A 19080-nucleotide genomic window follows, 5' to 3' on the forward strand; every position below is an offset into this window, starting at 1 on the left:
GATTTATGTTTTTATTTTTTGTAAAATTTGGTCTGACCGCTGCAGGGAAAAGTATCAGCTGCTCCTAATCCTGGCCGATTAAGTTGAGCATCTCACAGCCAGCTGAGAGACCTTCTTCAGCCGGCTCCCGTCCTATTTCCCTCTTCCGTTTCCCCTCAAGCAGGGAGTCGTCATCATGGTGAGTTCATGCGCGGGTGTATTTATGAAGTTTTAACAAAGAAAAACCTCATCAATTGAACTTTTTATTGTTCGAATAAATCAAGTGAACTTTCGGCACCATTTAAATTATCGTGCGCGAAAAACTTGGGTAATTTTTCGCAAGGGATCTTCTGCGAAAGTGTGCTCTTGTGTGCGGTGCACCACATGGCCAAGCTGACGCTGTTATTATAGCCGTGTAAAAATCGCCGGGACTCGAGTTCCGCACGCGATGAGTTTCTTTCATTATCTCCATTGTTAATTTAAATTATTTCGCGTCGCTTTACGCCCTACCCGTAGTATGGTGCTCAATCTGTGTTTTTTATGAAGTTGAGGTTAGGTGGCTAATCAGTGTTGTGGTTGCTGTAGTCTCCACGTTAGGATCTGTCGACACATATTCTAATGTTTTATGCATGGCAAATTTCTGACTGCTGTCAGTGTTGCTTTCTAGTTTCTTAACCTGTGGACTGTTCTTTGCATTCGAGTTTGTGTCGTTAGTGTAGGCTCGTAACCCACCATTGTCAATACCTAATACCCATTTTCCTCTCATGTTTCAGCCGCCCAAGAAGGACGCGAAGGGAGCTGCTTCCAAGCAGTCGGCGAAGCCCGCCAAGAAGAAGGAAGGAGGCGGAGGTGGCAAGGCCAAGAAGAAGGTATGTCCATATCTTTAATTTGGGACCAAGTGTGCGATCTTTCAACCACGTCCATCGTGCACATGTTTGTCAAGGATGATCCTCATTACCCAGATGCTGATGATGGCTTAACTGATATAATGAGTCTGAGATAAACAGTATTATGTCTAATTCTATTCAACATAATAATTAAGACCGCCATGTCCAGCGGTGTAGCACTTGATGAAAACTCTTTATTGTCCCTCTTTCTGAGTTGTGATGACACCAGCTTACCGCTACCCACTACTGATGCTACTGTGACATGATGGTTTTAAAACGCAACGTAGTAGACGTCTGTACACTTATGATGATCTTCTCTACTGGAACTCTGTGATAGTAATTACTGATATAATGAGTCTGAAAGTGTTCAGAGTTGTTAATGGTCCAAGAGTATTTGAGAAGGATTGGTTTTATGATGATCCCTATATCTGTCCCAACTGTCTGACTTGAGATGACACCCTTATACCATCACTCACTTCTGATGCCAAATTCTCAAGTACTCATCAATGTATACTTAGTTAATTTGTAGAGAAATATTGGTTTTATGATGATCCCTATATCTGTCCCAACTGTCTGACTTGAGATGACACCCTTATACCATCACTCACTTCTGATGCCATATTTCTCTTGATGACACCTGCATAGTAGTAACATGATGAAAATCTTACCTGTCCCATTTATCTGATAAATGATGACACCCTTATACCATCACTCACTTCTGATGCTACTTAGCCTGCAGGCTGTCACCCAAGAATTAATCAGGTCTCTATTTTTTTTTCTACTATTCACGGTCTAACTTTGTAACTTAAATTTGCAGAAGTGGTCCAAGGGAAAAGTCCGTGACAAGCTTAACAACCAGGTTCTCTTCGATAAGGCCACATATGATAAACTTCTTAAGGAAGTCCCTGCTTACAAACTTATTACCCCCTCTGTTGTGAGTGAAAGACTGAAGATCAGAGGTTCCCTCGCCAGGAGAGCACTGGACGAGCTTCTCCAGAAGGGTGAGTTGAAGTTTAATTCATGAAAGGTATTCAAGAAGTCTTTTTTTTTTTGTTTTATCATATTATTGAATTTTTTTTTTTCTTGCAGGTATGATTAAGCAAGTCATCAAGCACCACGCACAGGTGATCTACACAAGAGCTACCAAGGGTGATGACCCCGCGTAAATTTAATTTTGTTAATTTTGTAATGGTGTTATTTAAGTAACTAAATAGCATTATTACTATTTGTGTTTTTCAATCTGCGTTTCCTTACTGCCTCCATACATTCAGATTGTCTCAATTTCTGAAGCTCTCATTGAGCAACCTGCGATTTACACCTGTACATATGGCCAATGTTAAGACCTCACAATACTACGGTCAACACTGAACAAATATTGATTCAGTCAACTTAATTTTCTGTTCACCAGTAAGTCTTCGTGAGCTGTGTCATGGTTAGATTCAAATGTTCATGTAGGGTTTTGTGATACTTAGGCCAGCCTTCAGTGCTGGTTCTGAACGTTTTCAGCATGAGGGAAATTTCAAAACAATTAACGAAGTTGAACTGTTGTGGTACAAGAAATTAAATTTTGGCCGGGCACGCAAAAAAAAAATAATTACATTCTGCTCTTGTGTGCCCAATTGCAAAATGTTACACACTCAGTCAAGTGATAACACGTGGAATCGAAACTGCGTCATCCAAAGCAATAATTTTCTTCAATTTACACTGAAATTAAGAACATGGCTAGTAGCAAACATCAAACGTTCATCTCTCAAAGGGCTAGAGGCAACATGTAAGGCTTGGCAACACTGCTTCTGTAATCTCCTACCGGAGAACCCTGTTACACAAGGCGCTGAAAACAAAAAAAATAGTAAACAGCAGTGTAAACGAAGCTTTTGAAGTGTTTATCAACGTTTGAACGTGTTATTTTCGGAAGTAAAGTTTAGGCTTGAATTACAAACGGCTGGAATGGAAAGCCTTTGGCCTCGGCCGTTTTGGCCGTAGTGGCCAAAGCGTTGTCGCTTTTCAGATCCGCTGATACTAATCAGAAACACCACGCCAAGCGTCCGGGGACGCCGCTATGCCATATCAAAATAACCCAATCCCCAAAGAGAAAATGATTCCAGAATCAGGTCTCCTCCCCGTCTATTTTCACGAACTTTTCAGGATTTGGCCAGACCAACACAAGTTAGTATTCATTGACGCTCATTGGACTTATCACATGAAGTAAACATATTTTTTTCCATTTCGGTCTTTTGACAGGCTGTCCTGTCAAAAGGTTAAGTTTGTTTTTTAGTTCTCTTTTGAATGAAATGCGACAGTTAAGTCAGCTTATGAAATAATAATTAAATCAAAAAGTGCTCTTTATTAGTTTAAGTGCAAACATTCCCACTTATGTTACATTTAATTTTCTTGTTTTAGTAAACTTACATTTTTGTTTACTTGTTCATTTCTTTCTAGGAGACGTCCTGATTGGAAAAAAATCAAAAAAGGAAAAGCAGCACGTCTGAAAGACAGAAGAAAACAGGTTTGTTTTACAATCCAACTGTTGCATCAGTATTTGTTTTAGAAATCATTCAAAGAGTGGAAGGAAATTTGTTATCATGTATATGTCTGTTTGTATGCTAGATAATTCTCGTTTTGTTCACAGATTATAGGACCAGCCTCTGCAACGTTTGCTGTAGAGTATGTGGACATTGCATCCATTGGTGGACCCCCTGAGGTAGAGCTACCGTATAATGCCTCATGGTTTGCTGCTTTTGCGAGTATTCGCCAAGCAGTGTTGGATAGGTGGATGAAAAGATCAGCTCAGATCTACTTAGCTTCTTCATCAAGTGCTCCTCCATTAGAGGGCTGTAGCGATGTTGACAGTGATGTTGAAGATGTTGCAGACAATGGCCAAGATGTTGCCCCAATCCGTGTGCCTAAGGTCAGGCTCAACAAATCATTCAATGCAACTTTTTAAAGCCTCTTAGCACTTTCTCGACTGGTTCATAGTATAAAACCATTACATGAGTTTTTTGGACCGCCTCTGCACAGAAAGTGTAAATAAATGGCTCTTTCCTCATTTTTAAAAAAAAATTGATGTACTGTTACAGGTTGTGGATATTGGTCTCCGAAGTATTTTTGAAATTATTAAAGAGAGCCGCTCTTCCCACCCAGCTCTTTGTACAAAATCCCTTGGTGCTATATTAGATGTGTTGCAAGGCCAGCAGCCTGATGGCTTGAAGGGAGAACCCAGTGACATAATTGGTAAATTTTATGTCAGGCCTGCTGTGCTGATGCCCGTATTGAAGAACCTGTCTCTAAAGCCATTCTTTTTTTTCATGAAGACCCACTCTTCAGTCTACTATTGGACTTGGCAACTTCTCATGGCCCTGAACCTGATGCTGCTAATGATGGTAGCCACCTCACAGCTGTAGCATGTGCGTGTCTTTTAAGTCTTGTGGTGGTACGTGGAGACACTGGTAAATTACTTAATGCTACAGGAGCACTACTTATGTGTCCTAGAGCATTAGCTACTCAAAATCTTCAGGTATTGTATTTGTTCCTGGAAATATATACTACAAAAGAAACTTGTGCAAGTGTTGTGTGGGATAATAATTGTATAATTTTTATTGCTGTAGATGCCTTTGGTAATGACAGCCTTACAGCGAAGCGTGCATGGGGTACTTTTGGGGAAAGTTGTTAGACCTGACTGGCTTACCCATGGTGTTCCTATTGCTGGTAAAATTGATCAGTTTTCAGTGAAGATGAGTAAAGGTAAATATTCTCTTCTTATAGAATTTTTATAGAGACCCCATCATTAAATGACTCTTGTAAAACTGTCTCTCTGTAAACTTTCCAGAGTATCTCAAAAAACCTGGGCCAGTGATTGCTATGGCAAGTGATGGTGAATTTTTGTATCTCCACACTACGAAAGGACTGCTTAAAGTGGGTACTGGATATCGAAGCTCAATGAGAGGAATATTGTACCAGCATGCACCTGACTTTTTCCCAGATGAAAGGGGATGGCTTGGATATGCCAATGTAAGTTTTTCCATACCCATTTTACATATTAACTATCTATTTACTTTGACCTACTCACGTCTTTCACACTGTATTTAAGAAAACTCTTCATTGGTAACAATAGTGGTTTTTTCTCTTTCTTTCTCTCTTTTCTTTCAGGGGAAATTGTATTTCAAGAGAAGCAGTAAGAGAAGCCTTGAACTATTGACTGTTGATCGCAATGGGCTTTATGTGACTGACAAGATTTTGCTAAGTCAGCGTGAGGTTGAATCAAGTGTGTTCTTTTCGGATGGAGAGAGCCTTGGGATGATAACATCAGCCAAAGATGTAAGATATGCAATGGTGCTGGGAACAAATTTTCAGTACACTGGCATAAGTTTTTACAAAACTGTTGCTCAAAATTCTATCTAATTTTTTAACAGGATGGATTTGTTGTGAGGACCCTCAACCCTCTCTCCTCTCCAGTGGTGTCCATTAGTGAGCTACCTCTCAAACTAGCTCGAAAATGTCTAAGTGTTTATGGATCTGCTTCATATGATGAAGACTCTAAAAATCATCTATTGCAAAATGCCTATGAAGAAGATGTTGCTGCCATTACAGCTGGAAAAGATTTTGGGCTTATTCGAACATTATCTGGTAAAGTTCTGTATTGCGGCAAGCCAGGTAGTTTAGGCATCAAGCAGCCAGGTCCTAGAAGTGGCAAGTGGGTAGAACTACCTATTACTAAATCTCCCAAAATTGTGCATATTGCTGTTGGCCATGATGGTCTTCATGCTGTATTGGTAGCTGAAGATGGAAGCGCATATTTTACTGGAACTGCTCGTCGTGGAGAGGATGGTGACCAAAGTAATGACTCCGGCTTTGTTAATTTTTCCTGTATTCAGAGTGTCATTATTTAGGTAGTTTTATAATTCTGTTCCCTTTTTGTAAAGGTAAAGCTCGTCGTCAGCCAAAGGCTGTAAAACCTAAGAAGATGACAAAAGTTGATGGTCAACATATACTATATGCCGCATGTAACAATGGCACAACAGCTCTCATCACAAAGGAAGGAGAATTACTCATGTTTGGAAAAGATACATCCCACTGTGATCCTGTCACAGGGCATGTGACTGAACTGAAAGACATTCCAATAGTTCAAGTAGCGTTAGGCAAGGCTCATGCGGTTGTTCTAAGTAGCAAAGGGCATGTTTATACATTTGGCATCAATAATAAGGGGCAGTGTGGAAGAGATTTTTCACATGGGAAAGAAGGTTTGTAAACTTGGTTATCATTGTTGACTTAAATAATTGTCAGCTCTTTGAACAGAGCTTTGAAAGCATGTTACTCAAATTAATAATTCTCCTTTTTGTTTTGCCTAAATTAGCCCTTGCTCAGGCTGTTGTAGCAATGGAGACAACTGGCTCTGAGGATGGTGATGATGATGACCTTGATTGGGAAGACATAATGTGTGCTCCAGGAAAGCACAAATGGCGACAGGAGAATTGCATGGTTTGCACTGTGTGCAGGGAGTGTACTGGATATAGTATTAGCTGCCTCAGCAGCATGCGCCCTGATCGTAACCCTGGCCAGTGAGTGTACCTTGTAACTAGCCCTTTAAGGACACAAGCTGGTGTATGTTATATTTAATCCTTGTGTTTTCTTTCTTTTCTGTACAGAGAGTGTGGTTGTGGTGAGGGGGATTCTGGTTGTGAGGAGTGTGGGTGCTGCCGTATTTGTGCCAGGGAGAATATGGACAGCAATGAGCTTGCTATTCTGGGCCCATCTGGTGCTGGAGACATAGCAGGAATGATGCGTTTGGATCTCATATTTAGAGGATGCCATGGCAAGCGACTCCAGGACCATTTGCACCAGCGCCTCGAGGAACGCAAACAAAGGCAGCTGCGCAAGGCTGCTGGGCTGAAGCACACTGTGCCAAAGTTGAAGGTGGTCGCTGGCTCCGCTCACGGCTCTACTCACGGCTCTGCCCACAGCTCAGCTCATAGCTCAGCGCACGGCTCAGCCCATAGCTCAGCCCATGGCTCAGCCCATGGCTCAGCCCATGGCTCAGCCCATGGCTCTGCTCACAACTCTGCCCACAACTCGGCCCCAAGCACTTCCCACAGCTCTGTCAATAACTCTTCTGGCGCCGCTGCTGTAGTCCCCGCCGCGGCCAGCAGCAGCCGCGTCATGCACGGCCCCATCAAGGCCCCCAGCTCGCCCTTCAGGGCGTCCCCGCTGGTCGCCCAGGGGCAGCAGGGCCGGGCCGCGGAGGACGGCGCGGCCGGGGCCGAGGGCGAGCGAGACGCCTCGCGCGCCACCTCGCTGCCGCCGACGCGCCTGTACCTGCCCACAGAGAGCCCCGTGATCCAGATCGCCTGCGGGCTGCACCACTCCGCTGTCCTCACGCAGAGCGGGGACGTGTTCACCTTCGGGGACAACCTCTACGGCCAGCTGGGCGTGGGGGACCCTGTGGCCAGGAGCGTGCCGGGCATGGTGCGGCTGCCCTTCCACGCCGTGCACATCGCCTGCGGCAGCTACCACACCGTGGTGCTCACCGTCCGCGGGGAGGTCATCTCCTTCGGTAACCACTCCAAGGGACAGCTGGGGCGCGTCGCGCCGCTCGCGGCCCCGGCGCCCAAGAAGGAGGCGGGGAAGTCCCGGCCCGACTGGGCCTGGTACGCCACCCCGGAGAAGATGCCGCACATTGGGCCTCGGCACGGGCGCAGGGCCACGTGGGTGGGGGCCTCGGGAGACCAGACGTTCCTGCGCATCGACGAGAGCCTCATCAACTCGTCCAACCTGGCGCAGTCCACGGTCATGGCCAACAAGGGCAGTATCATCCTGGCCCCGTCCCAGGTGGACGCTGTCACGACATTCCGCTGCCTCGTCATCAATCGGCGTGACGGGAACTGCAACAGCTTTACTGGCCCCGACCAGGTGGACTTCTCGAGCTGTGTGTCCTGCCTGGATCCCTTGTTCAATGTTGTATGGTGTTATCAGCCCCTGACTGCCACGCTGACTTGCTATAATGTAGTGGCAAGTGAGACGCGCGTGGCGGAACCTCCCATCCTGAGTTCAGAACTTGCCCTTCCTGTGGTGGCCAATTGTTTTGTTACCAGATCACAAGCTGCGTTGAACCTCTTGTGCTGCTTGGACACATTGACCAAGGCTCATGACCTTAACATGTCCATATGTGAAGATTCAATTGACAAGACAACTCAGCAAACCAAGGTATACAGTCGTGAGGATTTCTCTGCTGTCAGCAGATTTGAAAGCCATGGAGGTGGCTGGGGCTACTCTGCGCACTCGATTGAAGCTATTCGATTTATGGCTGACACTGACATTCTCTTGGGCGGCTTTGGGCTCTTTGGTGGCCGAGGAGAATATACTGGGAAGATAAAATTATTTGATATTGGTGTGGAAGGTGGTGAACAAGAGACTGATGGGGAGTTACTTGCAGAAACTGAAGAGATTCCCTATGAATGTGGCCCCCGTCAGAAGTATCCAATGCTATTTGATGAACCTGTACCATTACAAGCAAATCGCTGGTATGTGGCTTGGGCTCGCATAAGTGGTCCATCTAGTGATTGTGGTTCCAGTGGGCAGGGTATGGTGACAACAGAGGATCAAGTTATCTTCTACTTCAAATCTTCAAAGAAGTCAAACAATGGCACTGATAACAATGCTGGCCAAATACCCCAAATTTTGTACAGGGTTGTGACACCTGAAAACCATACTCCGAACCGACAAGTAGACCAAGCAGAACCAGTATATATCCTGAGTCGAGATTTCTCTCGAGCTGTAAGTAAGGAATGCTTTGAATCACTCTTAGCATTGTTAAGCTGGAGCTGGAACACTCTGAAAGTGAATCTTATGGACATATCTGGAATGGCATCAGGGTCAACTGTTGCATCTGCTGCAATGATTGATCTGAGACGGTTGATGTACATTAGCCGCAGCAGCTTGCGTCTTATCTGCTCTTATGTCAATGAAATTTACCCAAACCAGGTTGCTACAAAAAAGCCAACTCCTGAATCTGTGATATTGGCAGAATGTATTGGTGATGTTAGAGCTCTGCTTCGTCAAATCTTGTCTGATTCAATGCCCAACATTGCAATCTTGAAGACTTCCAAGTCACGTATTCCGCATTCTGTGCGCACTCTACCTTACTCCTCCATGATAACAAGTATATTGGAAGAATGTCACCAGACCTTTGTGTCTTGTTTCCATGCATTTTATCCAACAGCATTTTTGAAATGGACTTGCCTGTGTGACTTACTGGCTGCTTTTGATCGACGTGTACCTGATGAAACAAGCAGTGACAGACTCCTCAGTGCCGTTCTGCATTCATTATGTAGCCCAACGATCCGCTTGCGCTCTACATTTCCCATACTCAGCTCTTTTTTGGATGCAGCAGATTCCTCTCTCAAGCGCCAGCTTAGTCCATCTGACAATACTGGACTACCTATGATGCCGTGTGTTGACAGTCATCACTATCCTATTCTTGTTGAGCAAATGAGCTACCGCAGTCAGCTTGAAAGCTGTGATTCAACAATCACTTGGGCTTATCGAGATGTGTTGGAACGTCTTTTGGACATGGTCAGCGTTCCCGTGCGTCAAGAATTATGCCAGGAGAAGGTGTCATACTCTACACCACTTGTCATAAATTGTTGCAACCTGCTTGCACGGGTCATAGCTGAGTTGAGTTTCCAGTCTAGTGGAGGTGATGAAGATTTGGAGGGGACATGTGGACGTGTCCTGCATACAACTCCCTCTAGATTTACTAGGACAAATCAGAGTCGTACATGGAATACAGGCAATGGATCCCCAGATGCTATATGCTTTTCAGTGGATAGATCAGGAGTTGTGATAGCTGGTGTCACTGTTTATGGAGGAATGGGAAGTTATGAGTATGAGTTGGAACTACTGGATGATGTGAGCTCTGTATGTCTTATTTTGTTATAAATTTCAAAACACCTTCAGGTAATGCATTGATGCAGTATTTTTATGTCCGAACTTTTGGTTTCTTTCAGCAGAACAATTCTGGTAGTGATCCATCCCACACTCAGCGCTGGAATAGCCTAGAGCTAACTCGAGGAACTTTTGGCCCTGATGACTGCATAGGGGATATAGCTGAGTTGAAATTTGACAAACCAGTAACCATTAAGGTATGTTCCATACAAAAACATAGAATTATTGTCTTTTAACACTTGATCACATTTTTTTCTCCCCATTTTTCACTGTAGGAGGGAGTGAAATATGCAGTACGCTTGCGCAATCATGGAGGCAGAACTAGCAATGGAGATGGTGGCCTCAGCACAGTTAAAGGTCCTGATGGAGCAACTTTTACATTCTCTACTTGCTCTTTGAGTTTCAATGGCACTACACAGACACGGGGGCAGATTCCTCAGATATTGTACTACAGGTAAAGTTGAACTTACTTTGCAAGTGGGGCACAATATAGTTTCATTTTTCTCATAATAATCTCAATTTTTAGCAATCCACAAGACTCAGAAAATCAACAATCCAGCAAGGCACTTCTTGAGCTCCAAGCCCGGAAAGCTACTTTATCAATGATTTCTGCCATTGTTCAGCGGGTCTCAGACCTTTTGTCTCTAGCCAGGGAAAAGGCAGAAGACATGTTAGGAACCAATATTCTTAGTAAAGCTCCTATTATTACAATTCTAGTGCCCCTTGCTCTTGCAGACATAAGTTACCTTGCATTCACTGATCCAAGGGTGAGTATCAAAATTATTACACCCTTTCTCTTATCGCCTTAAAAAAATATTTCCATTTCAGAAATTTAACCGATTGAGCTTTTTTTTGTTCAGAGTGCAGTTCAGGTTCTGGGACTGGTCCAAGAGTTACTACCCCACATATCTGCTTTGATTCTCCTGCATAATAGCACTCATCAACAGACCGCTGCTACTAATCCGGATTTAGCCAATATTACAACCTCTCAGTTCTATGCCTGGGTAGAAAGCGAGCATCCATACAAACCAGCCACAGTCTCAAACTACCGGTAACTATAGATATATTTGAACTTGTGTGCTTGATGTTCAGCTGGTTGACTTTTTTTTGTGTGTGTATTGTGGGGGCAAACACAATTGTCTTTTACTGATAATCCTACTTTTTATTTTCTAGAGTTCAGTTTCCTGAGCACATCAAGTGGATTGCAGTAGAATTTGATCCTCAGTGTGGCACTGCTCAAGCAGAGGATACCCTCCAGCTATATATTCCAAATGTTGAAGCTTTATCTCGCATGCCTAAGCGCAAAGAACGTGATCGGAGCAATGTCCGGGACTTTGAAAGAGCACCGACAGAAGCTGAAGGAGGCCAAGCAGCTGAATATGAACCAGCCACTCCAGAAGCACCAAAGTCCCCTTATGACCAAGATCCAAATCTTATGTTCTTTCCTCATTGGCCAGTGTTCCATAGATTTAGTGGAAGCCCTGGAAATTGGCCCCAAGCAGCTATTGTCCTCCCAGGCAATGAGGTCATCTTTTCTTTGGAAACAGCCTCTGATTACATCAAGGATGATAAGGCTTGCTTTTATGGCTTCCGTTGTCTTGTGATTGGCTATGAATGGCCTCCATCCCTCAACAACGGCTTACGCCACCTTGAGGCAGAACTTGCGTATATAGCAGGCATGTGCGCTGCATCCCTTATGAAGAAAGACCTTTCACTTCCAGCTCTCCCTGGTACTGCATTTTTACCAATCTAATGTAGTTCCAGTATTTTCACCAAAACTGAAAAATTAATTTAAGTTCTGTTACATTCTTTTCTTTTAGATGAGATGGATGATGACCTTGAACTGGTCGAAGAGCAGGCTCATCAGGTGTATGCAGCTCATTCTACTCTGCTGGGCAAAGGTTTTGCCCTCGCCAGCCCACCTACAATCAACCAGGCTCTCGACGGTGTTCTTCCATTCAGGTAAGGCTCATCAACTCTGCATTCCTGTCATGAGAGCTCGTGTCTTCATCTTTGCAACAACCGTAAGCACTACAGACCATACCTGATTTTCGGGCTTTTGGAACTTCTCTCTTTCTTGGTACAACAATTTATGGTGCTTGCCTTGTCCTTCTCTTTCCCTCAACTTTCAGTGACCATCACAAATGCTTTGTTGTGTTGTACATACTCGGCTATGTAGATTCGGATTGGGTGTGGAAAGTGGTTAAACTTCTCTTCTTTCGATATAGCCACATGCAAATTTGCATTGCTTTGCGTACTGCGGAAATGGGATTGAGGAAAAAGGAGAGGAAGTGGTAAAATTCTTTCATAGCTTTTTCTTAATTCGAAGTTGCATTGATGAGAGCCCAGTAAATAACATTCCCAAACTGATTCATGGCATGTCTTTATTGTGTTCAGTTCTTTATAAAATGTACAAACTTAACAGAATGTTTAAGGTCTACAGAATAATACGCATGTATTGTACAATGGTACGTGGTAAACATACATGAATTAATACTGATCTTGCCATAGTAGACATGCGGAATTTAGGTATGGCCTCAAATTACTTTGGTCTGTTCCTTCAAAAAAATAAAAAATAAAAAAAATGGGATGGTGCAAAACATTAGATTGATTGAAAAGAAAGTCAAATACAGTATTTAAATTAATTGAAGAAGAAAAACATAATCTTTAGCCTTTTTTATATGCCATAGTGATGACAATTTTACATTTAACCCTGAAAGTCTTATTTTAGTTGGTTTCTTATACTAATATGGCCTTAAAATGGTGGTATAAATATGCATTCACTCTTAGACTTAGATTTATGAAAGATAGGACAAGTGACTCTTTATAAAATTTAAACATACAAGTTCCATAGGGATTATTTATTTCTTTTTCAAATAGTTCAGAGGAAAAAGAAGTACTTACATGTAAAAATGGTAAGGAATGTTGCTATGTGGAATATTTGTATTAGCTCAGATTAAATCCTTGTATGCTAAGGACAGTCAATTCAAAAGCTTTGGAAAATCTGTGCTAGCTGAAGAATGAAAGCTCTTGATTCCAGTTTGAGTCAAAATAATTTTGATTGCTGTTTTCAATTTTTATTTGTAGCCCCAACTCACAACCTTTGGCTATGGATATGTGATATGCATCTAACTTTGTCTAGTCAAACTATCACAGCACACTAGAAGTGGGCACTTATGATCAATTCTTATTCTATTGAATTCTTATTCAAAGACTTAAAAGATCTTACATATTATTTTGCTTGTAACAGTCATATTCCTCCTCTGACTTGAATCACAAATGACTACATTTTTAAAGCTTTGTGAATTCAGGAGGAATTAAATTTTTAATTTTCATATGGCACACTTTCCGACTGAATATTTGAGTGCAAAATACTGAATCATCATTTGGCCTCAACAAATTCTTTAAAATCTCTCTAGATAAATCATTTGAAGTAAAAAAATTCCCTGTACTATGTACACATTATTATCAAAAGCTTCTAGTACAATTTACAATTATTTTACAAAGCTTAGTCCAATCATACTGTATTCTTGTTTCTCTCATAAAAAAATGTTTATTTAAATTTTGGAATGAAGGTAGCAATTATTTGTGCCAAGTTAGGTTTATTTAGATTTTAAAAAATAACTTCAATTTATTTTACAACCCGAAAGCGTCATTCAAGCCATGAATTGACTTACAAGTTTTTGATAATAAGGCATCTGTTGTCACGCTCTAGGGACAGTCATTTCTTATTTGCATCACAAGTCGGCTGAGTTCACAGGCCTTTTCATTATCATTATCTTAAAACCTAGAAAAATTATTTAATACTTTGGAATGATGTGCTAGTGTTATTTGGCTCTCATCACTAGGCTTGTGGGCATCACAGTGAAGGAACGAATACTCGTCGGCGATAGGGGTGTGGGACGTGCGACAGCTACGGATCAGGATCACGGCTCTCTCCCGTACCCGACGATGGTCCGGTAGCGGTCGCCGCCGATCATCCCGCCGTTGACGCCGCCCCCGTGCCCGGCCCCGTGACCTCCGCGAGGCCCCCGCCCCCCGAGCGTGCCGTTGCCCGTGTAGTCCGTGAGCCCGAGGCCCCCGAGGCCCCTGACCCCCGTCCGCCCCAGCGACCCGATGCCCACCCCGTTGAGGCCCAGTACGAGGCCGTTGCCAGGGGCGTGGACGGGACCGGGGGCGGCGCGGGGTCATCCGCCGGGCTCCTGGATGGGCTCTCGCTCGCGCAGCTCCCGCAGCGGCTCGGCCCGCTCCACGATGACGTGGAGCTCCGTCTCGCGGTACACCCTGCCGTCGGGGACGACGAGCGTGAAGGGCCCGGGCCCGGGCCCCTTGAGCATGCGGTGCTCCTCCTCGGGCTGGATGACGCGCTTGAACTGCATCCCCGGCCGGCTGCCCTTGCGCCGCAGCGCCTCCTGCACCTCCTTGTCGTCCGAGATGTCCATGTCCCGGATGACGGTGGGCGTGCGGCTGCCGTTGGTGCCGTTGCTGCCGGCGCCCTTGGCCGCCCAGCGGCGCCTCCGCCGGCGCCGGCGCCGGCAGCAGATGACGGCGAGCACGAGCACGGCCAGGAAGGCCACGCCGAGCGCCAGGGCTACGATGATGAGCACGTCCAGGTTGAAGGAGAAGAAGCCGCAGCTGTTGGTCTTGTAGTCGGCCACGGTGGCGTACGCGCCCGGCGTCGCGCCCCGCACCCGCGCCAGCCGGTCCACCCGGCAGAACAGCGTGTCGGGCGCGACGGCGGGCAGCAGCGGCGGTGCCGGGTACCGCGGCACGTTGAGGAGGTCGCGGCCCCACGAGTCCAGCACGGCGCAGTCGCACGCCATGTCGAGCAGCACGCGCGACACGCGCACGTCCATCCCGGTCGTGTTGAACATGACGGCGCCGTCCTCGAACGCCGATATCGTGTTGTTCTCGAAGCGCAGCACCTGTAACGACACGACACACAACTCATTGGTCATTGCTTTGCTTTGCATCGCGCCCGCTCCGAGGTGAAGGTTTCGGTAAAGGTGAAGGGGTGGTGGTGAACAGACTAATTCGACGTTGGAAGTTCTAGTTACCTGCGGTCCGCTGTTGACCGCCGTGAACCAGTCCACGGTGATGGCGAGCAGCGCGCCCGTCTCCACGCGCCCGAGCCGGTTGTTGTTGACGATCACCGGGCCGTGCGCCACGACGGAGAAGGCCTCCCCCCTCAGCAAGCTGATGACGTTCTGCGTGATGGTGACCCGCCGCGGCCCCGTCGGCCCGCGGACGTTGAAGGCGGCGCTGTGCACCGCGTCGAACTGCACGCCGTCCACCGTCAGCTCGCTTCGCACGTCAAGATCCTGCGGGAGAAGAGGACACGTCATCCAAATGTGTTTTACTTCATTTTCTCAAAACCCACACAGCGTTTTGTTGTCATTTCTTTCGAACCTTTCGTCACTCAGTCCCTCTTTCCGCACTCACCTGGAAGGCTCGGCTGGGCAACGCGCTGCGCACCCGCCCGCCGCGCAGCACCAGCTGGTCCACGGAGAACTTCTTGAAGGCCTGCGACTCGATCTGGTCCAGGTCGCAGCGCTCAAACGAGAGCCGCTGCAGCGAGCGCAGGCTGGCGAAGGCGAAGGCGCGCACGGCGCCCACGCGCACGCCGACGAGCGCCACCGACTCGAGCCGGCCGAGGAACGCGAAGCTGGGCAGCTCCGGGACGGTGGTGTTGGTGATGTTGACGTGCACGCCGCCGGCCGGCCCCACGGGCAGCACCTCGCTCGGCAGCACCGACGCCGTGCTCTCGTTCCAGCTGAAGCCGTACGACTCGACGCGCAGCTGGCCGACGCCCGCGATGGTGACGCGCCGCAGCTCGGGCAGGTCCGCGAAGGCCGCCTGCGGCACGCGCACCCGCGCGCAGCCCTGCACCGTCACCTCCCGCGCGTTGGGCGGCAGGTGCGCCGAGCCCCGGGACCGGAGCACGACCTCCTCCTGGAACAGACAGACGCACAGAGGGTCAGGAAGGGAGGCCCAGGCACTCCGGACCGCATATAAAGATAGGGTTGGCCGAAATCGTGATCGGATTGCTATTCAGATTGACGGCTCAGGGGGAGGGCGCGGGGTGGGGCGGGGCGGCCTGTCCCTCCCAGTGATTCATGGCGTGGCCTGGTCGGGCGCTGCGCCGGGGGCGTCTCCCTGTTTGTATCCCACCTTCGTTATCCCCGATCAGAGATATCGCCCGGCCTGACGCACGGCCCGCCTCTGTCCAGGGACTGTCCACGGTCACCCTGGTCCCCTCTTGCCCGGCCACCGCTCGCCAGCCTCGAGGGCGGGGCGCGGCGGTTGGACGCACAGGGTTAGGACCCACTGCTGCTAACGGCGTGACAGCCGTCGGAAACTCGCCGAGTGGAAAAGTTTGCAACAGATCCTCTGTCTCCCTCACTCTTCCTCCCTCTCCACTCTCCCCGCTGTCTTCCTCTATATCCGGTCTCCCGCTAGCATCCAACCCCCCGCACACCCACCGAAGCTTTTACTGCTTATTTCACTCCCCCCCCCCCCCCCACTTAACTCTGACCGCCTTATTTTTATTTTATTTTCTAACCCTCTCGCCCTTTTTTGTTTGCTCTCTTGTCTCCTGCGGATATCGCGGTGTGCCGGGAGGCTCCCCCCTCCCCTCCCCGTAAGGGCCGAGGCCGCCGCTGCTGCTGTGTGTGTACTTGTGCGGGGGCGGCTCCGCTCTCGCGCCGCCGAGCCTGAGCGAACCGCAAATAAAATCTGATGGGAGGTTTATCAATCAGGCGCAGCTATCCCTCTCGCTCACTCACACGCGCACGCTCACACGGCTTTTGCACCACCCTCTCTCTCCTCTCGCTCTCTCTCCCCGCATTGCACCCCCTACCCCTCCCCAAGCTTTCATCCGCGGCTCTGGCGGCGGCTGCCGCGGCGGCCTCGCCGGGCACATCTGCATATGAATGAAATGCGCAGGGCCAAAGGCACAGCGGAGCGGCCTGGCCCGGGCAGCGGCCTGCCTCCGTCCGTGTCCGGGGCCGGGCCCTGCGGCCCCTGCGCCCTGCGCCCCGCCCTGCTCTAGCAGAGGCCGCGGTGCTGCAAGGCCCGACAGCCACCGGCTGGCTGTCTCAACGCGCACCGCACCCCCGGGACGGACGTGACTATGTGCACCGACCCAGTACATTCAAACTCGAAAAATTCTCAAAATACAAATATTAAACACTACTATCTGATTATTGTGTGTCCGTTTGAAAGAATCCCCCTAAGCTCCCTCGTTGTGATGGAAAAAAACAGAAGTAACACTGTATTTAAAATCAATAACAAAAGAATAATAATTGTTTACTCATCGCGGCCTGCCCTTGCGCTATAGGGAAAATAGGTCGCGAATTACTGTAACAAAAATCTTGAAATGTGAGTGAATGCCCGCGCGAACGAAGGTGGCTACCGAATTCTACCGAATGAAAACTCGCGACGCAAACCCGAATGCGAGCCGACGAGCTGGGGAGGGAATGCCACGACTCGCACTCGCACCAGTTGATTTGTGCGTCGGTCGCGTCGGTTCGGTTCGTCGGTTTGGTTGGTAGATCATCTTTTACTAGCGTGTGCGTGCCAGTGCCTGTGTAACATCGCTTCTGTCGAGTAAGTCCGTTGTTTGTTTCGTGGTTTCGATTTTTGTTTTGTGTTCCCTGTTTGCGTCAAATCCGTCTCCTCAGCAATCTGACTGAGCTTGCATAACATAACCTTGTATTTGAGGTTAAGTTTGTTATGGTTGGCTTGGCCTTGGCTGATTGTGGCAATTTTTCGTTCGATGCCCTGAAACGAGGAGAAGTTTCTTCTTTGACAGAAATTATACCCTGAAAATGTAGGACGAAGATTGTGTAGCAGAAGTAAACTCCAGCCGAAAGGGAGGTTGGTCATCATATGGCTATTTGAATGAAGCGCACGTATGCGATACTCGCGGGTTATCGGTTGACGGGTGTTTGATGGGTGTTATAGCCAGTAGCCAGTGCTATTAGGTACTTAAAAATTACTCGTGTATTCCACGTTACTTTGTATTTCTGTGTAATACTCTTTCGTACTTGTAATACTCATATTACACACGTGTATTACCTAATACTTCGGTCCCCGGCCACCTTGTCCCCGGCTTAGCCGGACCTATCTAACCCTCGTCTTGCTCAAACCGTGGCGGAGGAGCCAACCACAACACACGCCGGGCTCATACGGGGGCTCATGCATGTTGTAATGCGGTTGCTGTACTTCCAGCTCCCGCTTTTATCGATGTCGTTTCATTTCGCTTTCGATCGAGTCTCCTCTCAATAACCTTTGCGTTGCGCTTTGCATGACTGTGGAGCCGCTCTCTCGGCGCCGCCCCCGCCGCCGCCCCCAGCCAGCCCAGAGCAGCCGCTGCGCTTTTATTCGCTGGGCGCTGAGGGGATTCCTTTCCCCCCTTCGCGCGTTATACCATTGTACCGCCGCTGTCTGTCTCGTTGCCGCTTTTCACTGGCTGCCGCGCGCCCCGAGATTTCCGCCGTTTTCCGCGAGCAAAAAAAATAATAAAAAATCGTGATAGTCGCTCCCAGCAAGCGAAAACGCAAACCGCCGCGGCGGGCGTGCGGCAACTTTGGCCATGCCGTGGTGGGTATGGGTGTGGCGATCCTCCTCCTCCTCCAGACGCCGTTAGCGCGGCGGGCGTGCATGCGGGGCGGGGCGGGGCGGGTCGACTTTTAAGTTTGGCCGGCCACTCTCTGGTGACTCGTCGCGACGTCGAGCTGTAATCGCCTCGGCGGGGGTAAACTTGGCCGCCGGTCTGGTCCGGTCCTTCGAGTCGTTCCTCCCCTCTCACCCTCCCCCGCCCCCCTTTGCCCACTTACCCCTTCCTCCCTCCTGGCCCCCTCCACGTTCCTTACCCTTCCCATTTCCTACACACGCAGGAGGAGGACCCAAACGGACAAAAGCAGCAGAGCGCCGCGAGCTCCGCGCGGGGGGGCCTGAAATTTTATATATATCTCCGTCCGTGCCCCCCTTTCATCCTCCCCTCGGGGTTGGAGGACCGCGGGGGGGATTGCCCAATAAACCGTGACTATTCTCAAAGCGGGACTGCATCGCGCATTGTGCTGCCGGCCAGCGCTGTGTCCGTCTGTCAGCCTCTGGCTGGCTGCTCTCTCCCACGGGGGGGTCGCGCGGGCGGGGGAGAGAGAGAGGAGAGAGGGTGGTCGCGCGACTGCCCGCGCCCCGCACCGCCACACCACGCTCTGTCCGCCCCTCGCTTTGTCTGCCAGAGAATTCCCTATGTCGTGCCCGCCCCGCC

General features: G+C 48.2%; 3 protein-coding genes across 5 annotated transcripts in view; 2 read left to right on the plus strand and 1 right to left on the minus strand.

Annotated features, from left to right (window-relative positions):
• Window positions 1-45: 45 nt before the first annotated feature.
• Window positions 46-2091, plus strand: LOC113216646 (40S ribosomal protein S25). Its single transcript, XM_026436416.2, has 4 exons — window positions 46-178; window positions 753-848; window positions 1684-1867; window positions 1956-2091. Exons 1-4 carry the CDS (start codon window positions 176-178, stop codon window positions 2030-2032), a joined length of 360 nt encoding a protein of 119 aa, XP_026292201.1. The 5' UTR covers window positions 46-175; the 3' UTR covers window positions 2033-2091.
• A 138-nt stretch (window positions 2092-2229) lies between these two features.
• Window positions 2230-12333, plus strand: LOC113216641 (E3 ubiquitin-protein ligase MYCBP2). Of its 2 annotated transcripts, none has more exons than XM_026436406.2 (18): window positions 2230-3032; window positions 3306-3372; window positions 3496-3774; window positions 3944-4097; window positions 4178-4380; window positions 4472-4607; window positions 4693-4874; window positions 5013-5180; window positions 5276-5699; window positions 5786-6103; window positions 6217-6421; window positions 6509-9776; window positions 9866-10000; window positions 10079-10257; window positions 10330-10570; window positions 10664-10854; window positions 10977-11533; window positions 11624-12333. In XM_026436406.2, the coding sequence occupies exons 1-18, from the start codon at window positions 2926-2928 to the stop codon at window positions 11767-11769; spliced, it is 6960 nt and encodes a 2319-aa protein (XP_026292191.1). In that variant the 5' UTR covers window positions 2230-2925; the 3' UTR covers window positions 11770-12333. The 2 variants fall into 2 exon arrangements, with proteins under 2 accessions (XP_026292191.1, XP_052125613.1); XM_052269653.1 differs by having other exon boundaries at window positions 9869-10000.
• Window positions 12170-19080, minus strand: part of LOC113216643 (uncharacterized) — a 120101-nt gene continuing 113190 nt past the window's right edge. For both annotated transcript variants that reach the window (XM_052269655.1, XM_052269654.1), the window contains exons 3-5: window positions 15246-15755; window positions 14861-15124; window positions 12170-14728 (exon numbers count right to left, since the gene is read on the minus strand). In XM_052269655.1, coding sequence (XP_052125615.1) covers window positions 13991-14728; window positions 14861-15124; window positions 15246-15755 — 1512 coding nt within the window. In that variant the 3' untranslated portion in view covers window positions 12170-13990. The remainder of the gene's footprint in view (window positions 14729-14860; window positions 15125-15245; window positions 15756-19080) is intronic.

Source organism: Frankliniella occidentalis, unplaced genomic scaffold (assembly GCF_000697945.3).
Source record: "Frankliniella occidentalis isolate FOCC.00 unplaced genomic scaffold, Focc_3.1 Scaffold98, whole genome shotgun sequence".
Lineage (NCBI taxonomy): Eukaryota > Metazoa > Arthropoda > Insecta > Thysanoptera > Thripidae > Frankliniella > Frankliniella occidentalis.